Source organism: Ictidomys tridecemlineatus, chromosome 1 (assembly GCF_052094955.1).
Source record: "Ictidomys tridecemlineatus isolate mIctTri1 chromosome 1, mIctTri1.hap1, whole genome shotgun sequence".
Taxonomy (NCBI): Eukaryota; Metazoa; Chordata; class Mammalia; order Rodentia; family Sciuridae; genus Ictidomys; species Ictidomys tridecemlineatus.
Genome location: NC_135477.1, coordinates 168,747,422 through 168,764,248, shown reverse-complemented (window position 1 = coordinate 168,764,248; position 16,827 = coordinate 168,747,422). Strand labels below are relative to the sequence as shown.

Below are 16,827 nucleotides of genomic sequence, written 5' to 3'. Positions count from 1 at the left end.
CTGAAAGGCTATGCCTGCTTTGCACACGAGTGTTCAACACGTGGGTGTCCTTACACGTGTTCAGTGTGTTAGTGGTGCTCCCCTTCCTCCGAGTCTTCCAGGGTTCCTAAGGGCATAATCCTGACTGGCCTCTGGAGCCCTGATGTCCCTGCTTCCTCCCGTGTCCTGCTTCATCTGTCACAGCACCGTTCTCACTCCGGAGTGACACCCTCACTAATGTCATGTTTTTTGAGCAACCTTGCTTCAGTTCTCTGCCTCTGCTATTTGATTTGACTTATGGCTACTCCTCCTTCGTATCTCAGCTCAGCATTACTTCCTCAGAGGAGAGCACCCCCTTCAAGGTTTGCCTCACTTCCTGGACTGGATCAGGTGGAGCTGTGACCTCTCAAGGCCCTGGGGGCTTTCCCACTTCCTGGACTGGATCAGGTACAGGTATGACCTCTTAAGGCCCGGGGGGCTTTCCCCCTTCTCCTTCCATCTGTCATGTGATGGCCTGATACCGAGTCCTCCAGCCTGAGGGCTCAGAGACAGGATGAGGTTTGGGTGCTCTCTGGCATCCTCACCTCCGTCACAGCACCCAGCAGGGGCAGCACCAGACGCCTGTCACAGCAACATACTGACACACTGCTGGGCCCAGTGTGGAGGAGGCAATGGGTCGCAACCCTGACTCCCCACCCAACCCAACCCACTTGGCACAGGGACTCCCTTACCGGTTTGTGGATCCATTGTAGCAGTAGTTGGGGAGGAAGTCAAAGTTCAGCTCCCAAAAGACGTGTAGGGTGATGCGGCCGTAGGGAGCCGACACGTTGTGATTGGCCTCCCGGAACATGGCATCGAAGCTGTCCAGAGTCATGTGCTTGCAGAGCAGCCGGTGCGTGAGGCGGTTAACCTCCAGCAGCCACTCCAGCTCCTGCCAGAGAGAACCCGCGGCTGCTCAGGACTTGCACGTGACCCCACATACACGGTGTTATCTTAGGAACTCCATTCATTCAGGTGAGGGCCCCTCACACTACCTCAACCTCCTACAGGAGGCCTGGGACCCTCTGCAGTCACATGGGACGAAGTTCCCTGCTTCTGAAAAGCGGAAGAAATTGCCAGACTATATAGCAGACAAGGAAAGGCAGTGGGCTGGGGTTGGCTGCATGCCTGCCACATGAAGAAGACAGACCACTGAGCATGTGTGAACCCTGTTTGTACGCCTTTGCATAGGAAATATGTTTATTGCTCTCCAGTTTCAATGTTAGTGAGGAAAAAGCTTGTCCCACAGTGTCACAAGTAAAGCAAACTGGAACATTGTGACTATGTGTCACCAGAAGCTATTTCTCTGCCCTGCAGAAAGCAATCTGAGCTACTCTCTGCTAGAGCTTATTATTAGGTTGAAACATATGAAGTTTCTGTTTTCTTAACTCTCATGCTATCAACTGTTGGCAATTTCATATGGTTCAACTTCATTAATATGTACCAATTTTATATGTGTTAACTCACTCCAAGCTCGCCACAGTCCATGAGGTCAGTGTTGCTGCTGTCTTTATTTTAACTGAGGCTTTGAGGAGGCTTCAAATCCAGGGAGACAGGCACCAAAGTACATTTGCTTAACCACTATGTACCTCCCAGGAATTTTCCAAAAAAGGTGGAGGCAGAGAGCCTTTGCTACTCAGTCACACAGGAGTAGCAAAGGCATCTGTAGTCTGTAGTCAGCCCATGATGACAAGGGACCTGTGTATGGTAGGCCCTGGTCACTTGGTATCCCACCTTCAGGTAAGAGAGTGGGATTAGGGTAGATACCTGTGCATGGCGGGACACTGCATTTTTTGGGGAAATAAAAATACAGTGAAACCCTTTTGGCTTGCTTTGGTTTCTTACTGTCCTGTAACTTCTGTGTCATTGCTACCAAAACACAACCTCATGCAGAGAGGGAAGATAGCCACATTCTGTGTCTCTTGAGGCCACTCCCATCTTGTCTTGGCTAAGCTGTCTTTTGAGATAGGTACAACTGTTTCTGTTTCATAGAGAGGGAGATTGAAGCTCAGACGGTCCAGAAACTTGCCCAAGGTCACAGGGAGTACATAACAGGGGTTGGGATGTGAATCTAGCTCTTCTGATTCCAAACCAGGAGTGCTTAGCCCCTGGGTCAGGGACCCAGAATAAAGATGTTAGGGCTGTGAACAGGCTTTGACAGGCAAACGTGGCTGGAACAACATCTACGAGGGCAGTTTCCCAGACCACAGTGGGTGGGATGGTCAGAGGGGCGGCTTAATGACAGGGATATGGAACGAAGTTAGTGACGGGAGGCAGGGAACCAGTTCCACTCTCATCAGCTGCAAGTTCCCCTCATCCTTCAGGGGTTCCCTCGGCTACAGTGGAGGCCTCAGCCTGTGCTTCTTAAGTTCCTGGGTGCACATTTACCACCCTGGAAGCCAAACTGTGCCCTGAACTGAGGTTGGAGAGCTGGCTGAAAGTGTGCAAAACATACATGGCTCCAGGGGTCAGAAAGGCTAAGAAAGGAAGACAAGGTGGGTGGGGAAGGAGCCCCAGGGTAGGATACCTGTGGCAGAGTGGACAGCCCCCGCCAGATAGAGGTGGCCCTGCTGCTCCTGATACTGCACCCGACGGCTGCCCCATCAGCATGGGCTAGTGGCGACAGATCCTAAATTTTCCCAAAGGTACTCAAAATCTGGATTTCAATTCTGGGAAGGCAGTCAGAACAAGTTTCCAGTCACTGTGTACCCGGAAGTGAATGAAGGGCAGAAACACAGAACCCGCTTTCTGCTTCCATCTCCTGAGGCTCCGCTGGCTCTCCTGTATCTTTGTTCCCCTTTGCTTAGGACGAGTAATGAAAAAGTAAGTGGGTGACTGTTCATGAGTTTATTCCTGACATCCCCAGGTATACTGTGGTACTCTATTTTGGGGAAGGATCATTGAAGATGAGAAACCAGGGAAAAACTTCTGTCCTATCATCCTGCGATTTTAAGTTTCACGAGGAGTGCACATTAGCACTTAAAGGGAGTCCCAAGGAGAGAGTTTAGGACTGTGCTGATGTCGGGGGGTGGGGGCTGGAACTGAGGGCCATTTCTTCCTCCACGTTATGTAATCAGAAGAGTGCATGGCATGTATCTGCAGGCCCAAGGCCCAGCACTGAGGTGCAGGAAGAGCTGAGAAGGTATCAGGAACAGTTTAGTGCCCTCTGAGAGAATCTGAACATTTTACGGCAAAGCCAGTTTACTAAGGGGCAACCCAGGGAAGCAAAATGGGAAAATAAACAGTCAAGTGGACAAGAACTTTAGATCAGTAATGGAAAGAGCTTTTGAGAAGGAATCAGGAGACCCAAATGATGGCCACACTCAAGTGTGGACCAGGTCCATGACCTTCAGCTCCGTGACCTTGGACAGCTGAGAACTGAGCACTCAAATTCAGGTTCCACAAGGCCTGGGGGGATCACATGTGACTCAAGTGTGCCCATGGGGCCTGTTGGCAAGCCAAAGAGAATCCATTTAAGGGAAATATAGTTACTTCCAGGAAATTTCTGCTATCTGGGAGTGCCAGTCTGGAGATGTTGCCAGAGCTGAAGTTGCACTTGACTTCTTCCAAATGTTCAACATCACCTCCAAATTTCAATACAGCACGCAGCCTAAACAAAACACAGTCTGCACGCTGCCAATTTCAACGTCAGCCTCAGATCTCGCTGAGACCCAGCTCTGCGAAAGGAGGGTGACTAAGTCCCTAATCTCTGCATGCTCTCCCAGCTGGGAATCAAGCAGCTTCCCCATCTCAGAACAGAGTTTTCAGGGGGGAGGGAGAGCACATTCCTGGCTTTGTTTCTGGGAGGAGACAGAGCATCTCAGTCACAGCCTGTGGAGGCTGTCCTGACTCAGAGGGAGAGCACCCCTGGGTGCTGTTCTCCACGGTTCACAGGATGTGGGGGTTCAGGTGTAAGCCTCTGTCTGATCAAGGGCTTTGACTGCTTGTTTTTTAATTTTGTTGCCAACTAAAAGAATATTCAGTGCCTTTCTAGGGGTGGGAAGAGGCCATGGAGACACACTCTCACACACCCAAAACCATGTGTTTTTTTTCCCCCATAAGACAGGCTCATTATTGGAAAACTAGACGATCCAGATAAACAAAAAGGAAGAAAACCAAATTCCTACCATTTGGAGACAATCAGAGAAAAAAAAAAAACATTTCACAAAATAGAGGTGGCCAGATGATTTTCCAGCAAAACGTGTGCTATTCTAGTGTCCTGGAGTAAGTGGCCGCAAGAGTCACCCATGTGAGCCTTAGGTAGGAGTGGGGTGAGTGGTGGGAGTGGGTTGTTGGGGCTAGTCCTGCTAAGAAAGGCTGCTGGAAATTTGTGTTGCATTGCAGTTTCAAATGTCTTTTTCCCCTCATCTTTTATTTTATTTTTTTAATAAGCCGCTATTATGTGCTTACTAAATACAACTATGCTAAATTCGTTCCATGTGGTTTCTTGTTATATTCTTTTGACCACACTATGAGGTGGATTCTAATGTCATCTCTATTTTTCAGATGAGGAAACCTCTTGGAGAAGATCACCCAGCCAGCAAATGGCTGAGCCAGGACTGGAGCCTTGGTCTGCCTGACTCTAGTGTTCTAGTTTATTTTATCACATCACTTTGTTCACTTAAAAACAGAAAAACAAACAACAACAAAAACAAAACAAAACAAAACAAACAACAACAAAAAAACCTCCTACAAACTCTTTATTTTTGAATAATTTTAGACTTACAGAAACACTGTAAAAATAGCATAACCTGCATATCCTCAACATTACTATCTTGCATACCCATTCACATGATTATCAAAAGTAAGAAATCAACTTTGATAAAGTATCATTAGTTGAATGGCAGACTTTACTCATATATCACCAGTTTTTCCCCAAGATCCCCCCCCCCTCATTCTAGGAATCAATCCGGGATTCTATGAGGCTTTTAGTCACCATGATTCAGTTGTCATTCATTTCCAGTATCTAAATTTTTTTCCCAAATTTTCCTTGTCTTTCATGATCTTACACTTTTGAAAAGTATCATACACTTGATTTATTTTTGTTTGTGTTGTTAGAATGGCACTTGATTTTGGTGTAGGGGATATTTTCTGCTGATTAGATTGAGACTATGCATTTTGCCAAGAACACATGATGGCAACACCACTATCTCTTAGGGCTGGTGACAGTCACCTTGACAGGTGGTTAGGTGGTACCTGTCAGCTCTCTCCACTGTAACGTTACTCTTGTCCCCTTTGAAGTCAATGATATATATCCTTGGGGAGATAATTTGACTATGAAATATCCTATTCCTTCTCTAAGTTCTTTTTTAAAAATGTTTTTAAAAATTTTTTTAAAAATGTTTTTACATTTTTTTTGTGTGTGGTAAGGCACATATATATTTTATTTTAAATTTATTTAATTTTATGGGTGATGTATGTATCTCATAAAAGGCATATATCCTTCACATAAAATTCACCGTCCCAGCCATTTGTAAGCATATGACCTGCAGCATCAAGCACACTCACCATGGGGTGGAACCATCACCACCATCCATCTCTGGAAACATACCTGCTCAAGTGAATTCTGAATCTATTTAACTAAGTCTCCTCTCCTTGGTAACCACCATTCTACTTTCTTTCTCTAAAAATGTGCCTACGCTAGGAATATCATAGAAGAATTACACAGTGTATTTTTCTCAAAGTTTCTTCCCAGTAATCTTAGCACTAATGGATCTTGTTCACAACCGTTACAGCTATGATACTCTAATAGTGATTTTCATTCATTCCCTCTACTCATCTGCTTCTTATGGCCATTTTTAAAGATCATTAATATGGTCTTCTCTGATTCACTTAAAGACCAGTCACTCTGGAGAGAATTCTTAGAATGAGTAAAGAGCAGTTCAAATTGCTGTTTTTTAGAAGGGAAAGGACTGGTCCATGCTGTACATAAGGACTGGTTACGTAATCTACAGGGAACAGTGTAAAATGGAAATCTGGGGTCTCATGTTAACAAATTATTAAGGATTTCAAATGGTGACAGAAGAGCAATAAACCAACTGCAGAGCCCTTCTGGTCTGTGCATTACTGCTTAGGGATAAAGTCCACCCTGTAGTGTCACCGTTCCTAGCTTCTGAGGGCCACTTGCTCAGCTTCTTAGATGCCAAGGACACACAGCTGTGCCTAAAGGTGGGCCGTCTCTAGAGATCTCAAGGAGATGCCTTTCCACTTCCCACCCATCACCCGAGTCAGTTAGGAGGGTAAGACTATTCTCATTTAAGTTCCTGTCCAGTTCTGTTCAGAGAGGAAGGACACCCCCTCTTCTCTTTAGCCCTGTACCAGCTAACAACAAGTTCCAGGTAGCCCTCTGGTCTGCAGGTCTTACCACAATGGAGGTCAGGTCCTCACTCTCAAAGCGGCTGATGGCCTGGTCCAAGGATTTATACATGGCGGCAGATATGCGCTGCGTAATGAGCCTGTTCAAGTCAATTGATCTGCCCAACAGCTGGATGGCAGAGAGTGACAGAGAGGGAGGGTGACGGAGGGAGCGGAGGCAAAGGGGGAGAGAGAGGAGGAGGGAGGAGGAGAAAGAGAGGAAAGGTTACATAAAATGTGCACAGATACCTAACAACGCAATGCAACACCTTGACAGGAAACTGGATTAAAATCACCAATGACATTACTGGGACAAAAGGGACTGTATATAGACAGGAGCATCATGAAGTCTCCCGAGAATGGCAATTCTCTTTTGATTTTGTAGGAGAATGTCCTCGTTCTTGGGAGATATGGGCTGAGGACTGCAGTCGTACCTGAAACTTCCTCTCAAATGGTTAAAAAAAAAAAAAAGTACACATATTAACACACCCCCCCACACACACACTCACACTTACCGTATGTGTATGTGAGAGAGAAAATACATACAGGAGAAAGTGACCCCAAAATGATAAACTGTTACTCATCACGAATCTGGCTATCGGGTGGATGAGTGTGGGCTTCCCTGCAGTCTTTAAACATAAATATGGAGGAAAGAGCCCGAGAGGCTCTGGGAGGAGGCTCAGGGCAGGCTCTGGCCTCTATAATTGCTGCTGACATCCTAAATTTACCCCCGAGGCTCTTCCCGCATCTTTCCTGTGCTCAGCTCCGTCACCAGAGGACGGCAGCCACCTCAGCAAGAGCCCGTTTTGTGTCTTCATGGGGCTGAACTTGGAAGCGAGAGGATGAAGGGCTGATTAAAGGATGGAAACTATTGCTTAAGATAATTTCCGCTGGGAGACATGTGGGCATTATTGAGATGCCGTGGAGATAACAATCAACATTTATTGAGCACCCGCTGTGTGCTCTGTGCTTTGATAGGTACCAGATGATTATTCTTAGCTATTACTTTTTTTTTTTTTGCTTCCCTCTTAGGAAAAATTTTTCTCCCCACCAATGGCCTCGTCTTGCCATCTTGTGCGCACATCATGAGGCCCTCAGTACTTATTATCTTGTGGCTAATTTTGGCTGCTCTGTAAGCGACAGAAGTAGACTTCTGAGAGGCTCAAGGAAAGCACTCAGTGAGCCCACTTTGGCCCGGCTGGGCTTCTCAGTTGGCCTTGGGTTTCTCAGTGATGGGAATGTCTAGCATCTCCAAGGCAGACTCCCCTTTTACCTCAAGCACCTTCTTGCTCCACCCTGGCCCTTCACCAGGCATCGTAGTATCAAAGTCTTTTTTGCCCCTGGTTTGGCCAACAGCAGGGAGGCCTGGAAGCTCATATTTTTAAATGAGGAAACGTGTCTGAGCTCCCTGAGCTGTTTCCTCTCCATCAGGGGTTGAATTGGTTAACAGAACCACTCCACAAAAATCAACCACAAGCTCTGCCCCGGATCTAACCTGACATGCTTCTCTTCAAAGGCACCACAGGCTGCCTCCACTGAGCCCAGCACGTACGTGGTCCCTGTTTGGGGAGGATTTATCCACATAGGGCAGTGCCTACTAAAAGTGGGCTGCAGCTTACCCTGGCAGGACAAAGGGTTTGTTAGCCACTACTGGCCAGAGATGTGCAGGAGATGAGCAGAAGCTTAAAACAGGCACCAGAGGAAGCTCTTTATGTTTGTAAAGTTCTGAGATGTGTGACTTCTATGCTCAGACCCACCCCGGGTTGTTCTCAGGCAGACCATGAAGAATCCTGATTTCCAGTCCCCACCATCACTTCTTTGCAGAGTCCCTCCCCAGCCCACACCTCTCCACGTACCTGGACATGTCTCTGTTTCAGCAGCGTCTCATAGCGGTTGGACGGTGGGTACGGGATGATGACTCCATAATTCTTACACTCAGCTCGGAAGCGTTTGTCCAGCAGGACACTGGAAAGGACCAGATCAAAGAGGCCCGTCAACATGGCAGCGCAGGACTCTCAATCCCTCAGCTGCAGCTGCTTCGGACCACAGGACCGACCCATGAAGGGCTATCTCGTTCGTCTTTAGTGGAACTGCTGTCTGCTCTACAGCAGGGGTTTTCAAATCTTTCCAGACACGGGAGCTCAGTATATGAAATACATTTTCTAAGTTATAAAAGTCACAGTTAAAGTTGGGATCTGGAATGTCCTCAAAGGCTCATGAATTGAAGGCTTGGTCCTCAGCTGGACGCTCTATTAGGAGATGGTGGGAACCTTAGGAGATTGAGCCTTGTTGGAAGAGGTGGGTCACTGGGGACAGGCCTTTGAAGAGCATATTTTGTTATGTAGCTCCTGACTCCATCTCTCTCTGCTTCCTGGTGGTTATGAGGTGAGCAGGTTTGCTCTGCCACACCCTTCCACCATGATGTTCTGTCTCACCAGGCCCAGAAACAACAGAGCCAGCTGGCCACGGACTGAATTCCTGAAACTGTAAGCCAAAATAAATCTTTCCTTCTTTAAGTTGTTTCCCTCAGGTATTTTGTCACAGGGGCAGAAAACTAACAAACACAGCAACTGAGTGCATGCTGAGCATATCCCAGGAATCATTCCAGGTACCTCGGTTACCAAGCTCCTGTCCTCATGGAGCTTACATTTGAATGAACTGAGGCTGATGGTACACAAGTAAGCAGAGGAATAAAACAGTAACCATGTGGATGGGCAGTGTTTACCATTTACCAGGCACCCTTCCCCACCACACACACACACACACACACACACACACACACACACACACACACACGTCATTTTAATCTCCCAACAACCCTATGAGTTAGGAGCATAGAGGCAGACAGTGTGGAATAAGAAGGGCTTTGAAAACCTAAAATAGGATCGTTTGGGGTTAGGAAGTCAGGGAAAGTCTCTCTACAGTGGTTCTGTAGGACAGAGATGTGAATGATAAAAATAGAATCGTCTGGGGGAAGACTCACAGGCACAAGAAGTTGGCTCTGTTTGAGCAAAAGAAAGATGGCCAGGGTGGATAGAAACTAGGGCTTTCTAGAAAATATGGCAACAATGCATCTGTTTCCTCAGTCTAGGGGCCAGATCATGGGGCCATGTGTGTCCCAGCTGAGGCATGAGATTTGGTCTAGGCATAATTGGAGGTCATTTGAAGGTCTTAAGCCGAAAGAGATATACTCTAAATTGGCACTGTCCAATGAAGCAGCCACAGGCCACACATGTACTGAGCACTTGAAATGAGGCTGGTTCAAATTAAAATGCCTGTAAAATGCACATGGAGTTTGAAAGCTGAGGGAAAAAAAAAGAGAATGAAAGCTATTTCTTTAATAATTTTTATATTGATTATGTGTTGAGATTCTGGTAACTTGGACATGTTGGGTTAAGTGGAATGTATTATTAAAATTAATTTTACCTGTTTCTCTTTCATTTTTAATATGCGGGCTACTAAACAATGCAAAATGACATCCTTGGCTCCCATTTGAGGCTGCGTTTTATTTCTAATGAACAGGACTGACCTAGGTCACTCTTCCCCTCCTGGGTTTTCTCTGAATTTCCCAACCTGACACCCTTTTGAAAATCACAGATGGCACTGTGTTGACCGAGAGACGTATTTCAGATGACGATATTTATAAACCAAATACACAGAGGACCCAGGGTCCAACTAGCCCAAGTCTATTTATACAGATGATGGATCAACATCTCTACCATCAGAACTGCCCCACAGAAGCTAGCATCCCAGCTCCAAGCCAGACCACGACCCATCCAATCCACCCACGCTGCAGCAACCACTGTGTGATGGGGGTGTCTCTCGGTCCTCCTGAAATCCCAGGGATGTGCTTCTGTCCCTGCCATCATTTCAGTCACTCTATGTAATGCATATCCTGCATGGATAGACACATCTATGTGCCAACTTTTGTCTGAAATATATCGGAGCAACTCCACCTGTCAAAAGCAAACTGAAGCAAATCCTTTTTACAGAAAAAAAATATATAATTAGGAAAAGAACCTATCTTTGAAATTACAGGTTTTAGTTTGGATTTTCAATTAGAATGAAAATCCATGATAAAATTGGAGGTTTCCCTTTCTTTCTCTCTTTTCTCTTATTTATTTATTTAGTGGTACCAGGCTTGAAACCAGGGGCTCTCTAGCACTGAGCTACATCCCCAGTCCTTTCAAATTTTTTTTGTTTTGAGATAGGGTCTTGCCAAGTTGTCCAAGCTGGTCTTGAATTTGCAATCCTCCTGCCTCAGCTTCTTGAGTAGCTGGGATCACAGGCATGTACCCCTGTGGCTAGATCCTGTTACAGATTCTCGAGACTCCAGAATTTTGTACAGGAGTTTAAATCAGTATATACTGGCAAGAAAACTTGACATGTCTCTGACACAGACGTCTCGTGGGCCTCCTGCCTGGTTTTCACACACCTACCCTTGCTCATCCCCAATCCATTATCCATACTTTCATATGAACTTTTTAAAAGTTTTTTTTTTAAATTTATTTTAAATAGTTATACATGACAGTTGGATGCGTTTATGCATATTGATATACCTAAATGGGGCATAATTTCTCGTTTTTCTGATTGTACATGGTGTAGAATCACATCGGTCAAGCAGTCATATATGTACAAAAGGTAATAATGTCTGTTTCACTCTATTGTCCTTCTAATCCCCGTATCCCAAATAAAAATCAAATCAAGTCACTTTTGAAACCATCCTGTGATGTTCCATCCTCCCAAGATGAAGGCCTTACGGAGTGGGCATGATCTGGGCTCTGCTTACCCATCCAGCTTCATCCCGTAGCCTGCCCCCTCGTGGCTGTGCATGAGATGCTGATAGGTATTGACTGACATTAACCCCCCATTCCAGAGAGAGGAGGCAGGCGTGCTCTCATTTTTATACTTCCCCCACAGGGACTTTGCACAAGAGGTACATTTGGCCTGCAATTTCCTGTCCTGTCTTTCCCCCTTGTTTTACTTAACTTCTCAGATGCTGCTTCCTGAAGACAGTCTTTCTAGCTGACATATCCCCATAGCCCCATGAACTTCTCCTCATGGACAGCACTTCTACTTATCAGTTTTTATCCCCATTACCTTATAGGCTCCATGAGGCCAGCACCGTATCTGCCTATTTTCCTTTTTAACGTATTCTAGAACCAAGCCCAGGTCCATAAATTGGCCCAGTTCCTTAGAAGTAAAGGAGGAGTGAGGTTTTGCAATAGAACACTATGAATTGCAGGTACCCATCTTAAGAAAGATTGCTGATCATGGTAGCCCTGGGGCTCCCCTACCTGCCAGCCATGGCTTTGTAGTAAGCGAAGATCTGGTCCGCCAGCTTGTAGACAAACTGATCAAAACACAGGTTCACCTGGTGAAGACAAAGCAGGAAATGTCAAGGGAGTCTGTCTAGCTTTATCACAACAAGACCTCCAACACGTCCAGCCATGACTCCCTGTGGTCAGCTAACCCTGCAGCTCCCACCCTGCCCAGCTCTTCTCATAGACTTTGTCTTTTCCTCCCATCTGACTGGACTTTGCAAATTTGATTATGAAGACACCATTAGAAATGTAAAAGCCCGGGGGCTGGGGTTGTGGCTCAGTGGCAGAGCGCTTGCCTAGCACATGTGAGGCCCTGGGTTCGATCCTCAGCACCACATAGAAATGAATAAACAAAATAAAGATATTGAATCCATCGATAACTAACAAGTATTTTAAAAAAAGAAATGTAAAAGCCCCTTCTTCAAACTCTTCTTAAATACCTCTGATTTTGAAGGTCTTACATTCAAGTGGTAGACTATGAAGCTCAAGGGGAAGATAAGTTCACACCAGACACAGAAAACCAGAACCATGTTCTCCAACAGCGGCCAGAGCAGGAAATGGACAATGGTGGGACTTTAAAGAGACAATCCCCTGGCAGCAGGAGAGTATGAGAATAACTTCAAAGGAGACAGATTGAATTTAGTGGATTGATCTTGAATTCTTATTAAATTCTCAGCTCCATGATGTTAACTCTTTATTCAAAAGCTTTCATATATTTTATTTGACACCCCACATATTATGTAGAATGCAAAAACACACTGTGATGTGTAGGTCTGCCTTCCCACCCAGGTAGCTGAGGCCTCTTTCCTGGACTTGGGACTTCAAGGTGCCCACTGGACCGTCCTCCAGGCAAAGAATATACAGGGTAAGGTGTGGGTGTTCACTCTGACTCCATGCTTCCCTCCTAGAACCGGCCTTGCCAAGGGCTGTGAGGTCTTCTCTGGGGGTTCACCACCCTGAGAGTGTACTGCCCTTCAGTTGGTGTGTGCGTCCCTGGCCCTATGGTGGCCAAGGGGCATGTTTGTCAGCAGAAACAGCAGATAAAGTTTGGGTGTCTGTACATAGCACACAACACCCTTCATGGTGCAGAACACTTTGGGATGAGAAGAGAAGAAAGGGAGCCGGTCAGGTCTGAAGTTGTACACAGAATCACCTTGGACAATCATGGTGACTATGAAGTTCTCTCTCTTCAGAGTCACCGACTTTGCACTGAAAGCTAAAGATCCAAACTCTTTGGGTAGAATTGCAGGAGTAAAAGCAGTGTTCCACTCACCTCAGCTTCAATCTCATCGTACAGGAACTGCTTTTTAAACTTGGTCAAGGCATAGTAGGCGCTGTCGTTGTACAGGTCCAAGGGATAGAGGACATACCTGGACAGGAGGGACAAGAGCCAGTGGTTTATTAATGCTCTCACTTAAGAAAGACAGACTTCCGCTCGCCTGGGAAACGCAGAGGGCTGGGTGAGACGATGAGCAGGCTCAGAGTTAGGAAGGACACCTGTGCACCCTCCCTGATGTCCCTGCCCAGTGCCTCCACTTGGGAAGGACTTATTCTATGTCTACCCATAGAAATAAAAAGTTCAGATGTTAATGAAACCACAGCCAGAAAAATAAGTCTAGGGCTAAAAGAAATGGGGGTGGCAATAAGGAAAACTAGCTTTCAGATCCCACGAGATGATCCTTGCCCAAGCAGGGCTGCCACAGGACTGACAAGCCTAGGGAGGACAGGCTGGAACTTGTGAGTTCCTGCAAGGCTGAGGCAAATGGTCATGTGTGACCTGGTCCTTGGCCTGAGCTCTCCCCAGAGGGCACATGGCCCTATCTCCAGTCCACTCAGGATTTTCTTTGGAAAGAAGAGAACTCGCTAGCACTGTCCTCCCCTGCACCCCAGAGATCTTCTCGTGGGCCCACGTCTGCCTCTTACTCCATCATGGAAGGTTCTTTGGTTTCCAGGATATGGTCCGTTAGAATCCAGGGCATGGACATCTCGATGGGGAACTGGATCCGCCGGCCCATAGTTAACTCCAGGAAGAATTCTCGGAACCAGAGCTGGGAGAGGTCGCAACATTGCTGCAGGGCCTCTGAGAGCAGAAGGGAAAGAACCTTGAGTGACAGCCAGGGGACACCTGGCATCTTAGTTCTGCAGTTTTTAATTAGTTTTTATTGCTCTTGTCATCACCACACTTGAGGCTCAGCAGGGATTTCATCTATAGCCATTTAGTAGATCCTACTGTCCTGAACTTGAAGGTGACCTTTGCATCTACTGGAAGATGGCTTATATGGGGCAGTGCAGGGGGTGTGGGGGGAGGTTTAGATTCCCCACAGCTTCCATCAACCCCTCTGTAGTGACAGCCAGAAACACACACACTCCAAGTGTAAAGTATGTTTTTTATACAAATAGCTTGAAGACCAGCCCCTAAGTGCCCCCTTTCAATGGGATTGTGGCCCCTTGACCCATGTGGTCATTCTGTATCCCTTATTGTTCAGAGGCCTTAAAGGTCCTACCTAGGCCACTCTCTCATGGAGAAGTTTGGATTGGTTGTTAATTAAGAACACTCTTTTCCACACCAACAAATTAAGACGCTCATGTCCGTAGGACTCGGCTTGTCCTCTACCTGACCTGTGCAACCTTTTAGCATGACCTGCATCCCACCAAAGTGGAGGAGAGTAGACAATGCAGGATTAGAAAGCCTGGGAGCCTCTCTGGAGAGGAGTGAGCTGCCAGTGAGCTCAGAGCTGTGGTTCAGCCGCATGGCTAGGGGGAGGCTCAGTGGTACAGTGCTTTCCTAGCATGCACGAGGCCCTGGTTTGATTCCTGGTACCACCAAAGAGCTGATTTAGAGGTCTAGGGTGAGGCTCAGTGGTACAGTTATTACCTTGCATGTACCTGGGCCCTACCCCAGCAACACAAAAAGCTTCCTTAATGCCTACTGCCCACTCTGCTAGTGTGGGCTTGGCTATTTTTAATCCTCCTTTCCTAAGGACTTCTGACAAAGAAGCCACAAACATCTACCCCACAAAATCAGCTAAGTCAGAAGAGCAGCTCTGAGCCTGGCCTTTTCTACCCACGCCCACCAGAAAGCATATGTATTTTTCTCCCCTGGTGGCAAAGCATGGCCCTCTGGGTCCGTGATCTGGTCTCTCTGCAACTTCTCCGGAGTTGCTCTGGGAGGTGGGAGCCCCGCCCCCCCCACGACCCCCGGCCCTGGGGCTCACCACTGATGTTGAGCAGGTGCGTGAAGAAGAAGGACTGTTTGTGGAAGTCCTCTATGGCGAGGACGATGGGTCCGTCCAGGCTGCTCCTCAAGGTCTTCTTGGAGCCACTTTTGTCTGCGATGAGTGACTCCAACATGGTGCGCACCATGTACAGCTTGAAAAGGAAAGAGAAGGGGAAGGTCAGGGCTGGCTCTCCACCCCGGTGGAAGGCTGCTTCGTGCTGTATGTCTGCACTTATTGTCTTTCTGCTCTCAGAACGAACTGTCTTAAGGAAACACCAGTTTAGGTGGAGAAGTGAATTTGTACTGTGAAAACCTTTTCTTTTCTTTTTTTTTGTGGTACTGGGATTGAACCCAGGGTCTCACGCATGCTAGGCAAGCACTCCACCACTGAGCTGTGTCCCCAGCCCTTGTGAAACCTCTACCAGGGAGGCCGACCAGGCTAGGAGAGAAGTTCTTCCCAGAGTCCCTCCACATCCCCAGATAGGTGGACCTGAAACAGGAAGTTGTTCAAGGTCCCTGGAGCGGTTCCTGCCTGCGTAGGCATTAGAGAACCCTCATTCCATGTCACTCTAGAGTCACTCTCTGCATTTTCAGATGGCCATGGTGGCACCATGGGTGGAGCACTGGACTGGGAGTCAAAACACCCAGGTTCAAGGCCAGGTACTGCTGCTGACTTGCTGTGTGACCTTAGGCAACCAAGTTCCCACTCTGGGCTTCAGTTATCTAACAGGAAGGGATAGCACCAGAATATTTTCTCCCGCCAGTCTCTTTCTGCTCTAATATTCTGAGGCGTTGTGAAGTGGGATAAGACCAGAATGAGTTCCCCTCCCACCACCGTTAAGTTTCTGAGCCTCAGCAATTGGAATCCATCGGTGGATGACGGCGCCCCCTGGTGGCCTGGGCTGTGTGGCACAGCCTGCCAGAAATGCCCGGGTGGACGGCGGGTTGACATTGGTACTTACACAGGAGGCTACTAGACAATTAACTCCTGCTTACAGAGGGCCCTACGTGCAAAGGGCGCCAAGTGCAGTAGGGTTGTCTCTGCTAATCTAGATCTTTCCACATCATTTGTCTTTGAATCTGAGGGCTGGAAGAGGGGCCTTGAGGAGCCAGGCTAGTCCATTCCCGCTGCCTCCTGGCGAAGGGCACCCAAACCAACCCAGCCGCGCGGGCGGTGTAATACCAAGGATCGGCAGCCTCTTCGGCCCTGTGTGCCACCAGTGGGGTGAAACAAAGCCCTCGGGGACCACTGGCAGGCCTAAGACACAGATAGGAGAGAAGGAAGAGGGGTGGGAGGGCAGGAGAGACAGGGAAGAGGGAGAGAGAGGAAGAGAGAGAGAGAGAGAGAGAGAGAGAAAAGCGAGAGGTGTTGCATACGGTGGGACGCCAACGCGACTGCTTGGGCACCTGGGACGGCCAACCTCCCAACAACCGCGCTCGCCTCTGCACCTGCCGAGACCTGCCCTGGAGTCTCCCCCACCGCTGCCTGGCACTGATGGGGCAGTGCAGCCACAGGAGCGCGACACACGCCAGCCTCCCTGTAGGTGGTGGAGGGTGCTCATGGCTGCAGGTGCCCTGGACCGTCCTCCACCTGTGACCCTGTCGCTGGACACTGCCTCACCATCCCTAAGACTCGAGAAGCACTGTTCTCGCAATGGCCCTCGGAGTCCTCAAAGAAGGAGCCACTGAGTCCAATCTGCTCTGGCCGCTTAGGGACCCCTGTGCAGTTTGACTCCTGGAACGCTGTCCCCACCTACCTTAACAGACCTCTAGTTCACTCCAAGGCTAGAGCCCAGCTGCAGGACGCCCGTGTCTACTGTGTCCCGAAGGCATGGCAGAGCCCTGGGCCGGAGTCAGGAGACCTGGGTTCTTGTCCCCACCTCCACTTGGGACCCATCTTGTGACTTGGACAAG

General features: G+C 47.8%; 1 protein-coding gene across 3 annotated transcripts in view; it reads right to left on the bottom strand.

The window, feature by feature from the left end:
• Positions 1–16,827, bottom strand: part of Cyfip2 (cytoplasmic FMR1 interacting protein 2) — a 122,651-nt gene that overhangs the window by 48,699 nt on the left and 57,125 nt on the right. For 2 of the 3 annotated variants that reach the window (XM_021726482.3, XM_021726483.3), the window contains exons 16-23: positions 16,097–16,171; positions 14,912–15,065; positions 13,620–13,776; positions 12,970–13,066; positions 11,670–11,746; positions 8,229–8,337; positions 6,383–6,502; positions 711–910 (exon numbers count right to left, since the gene is read on the bottom strand). In XM_021726482.3, the coding sequence (XP_021582157.1) occupies positions 711–910; positions 6,383–6,502; positions 8,229–8,337; positions 11,670–11,746; positions 12,970–13,066; positions 13,620–13,776; positions 14,912–15,065; positions 16,097–16,171 (989 nt within the window). The remainder of the gene's footprint in view (positions 1–710; positions 911–6,382; positions 6,503–8,228; positions 8,338–11,669; positions 11,747–12,969; positions 13,067–13,619; positions 13,777–14,911; positions 15,066–16,096; positions 16,172–16,827) is intronic. The other variant, XM_005325446.4, reaches the window with a different exon arrangement.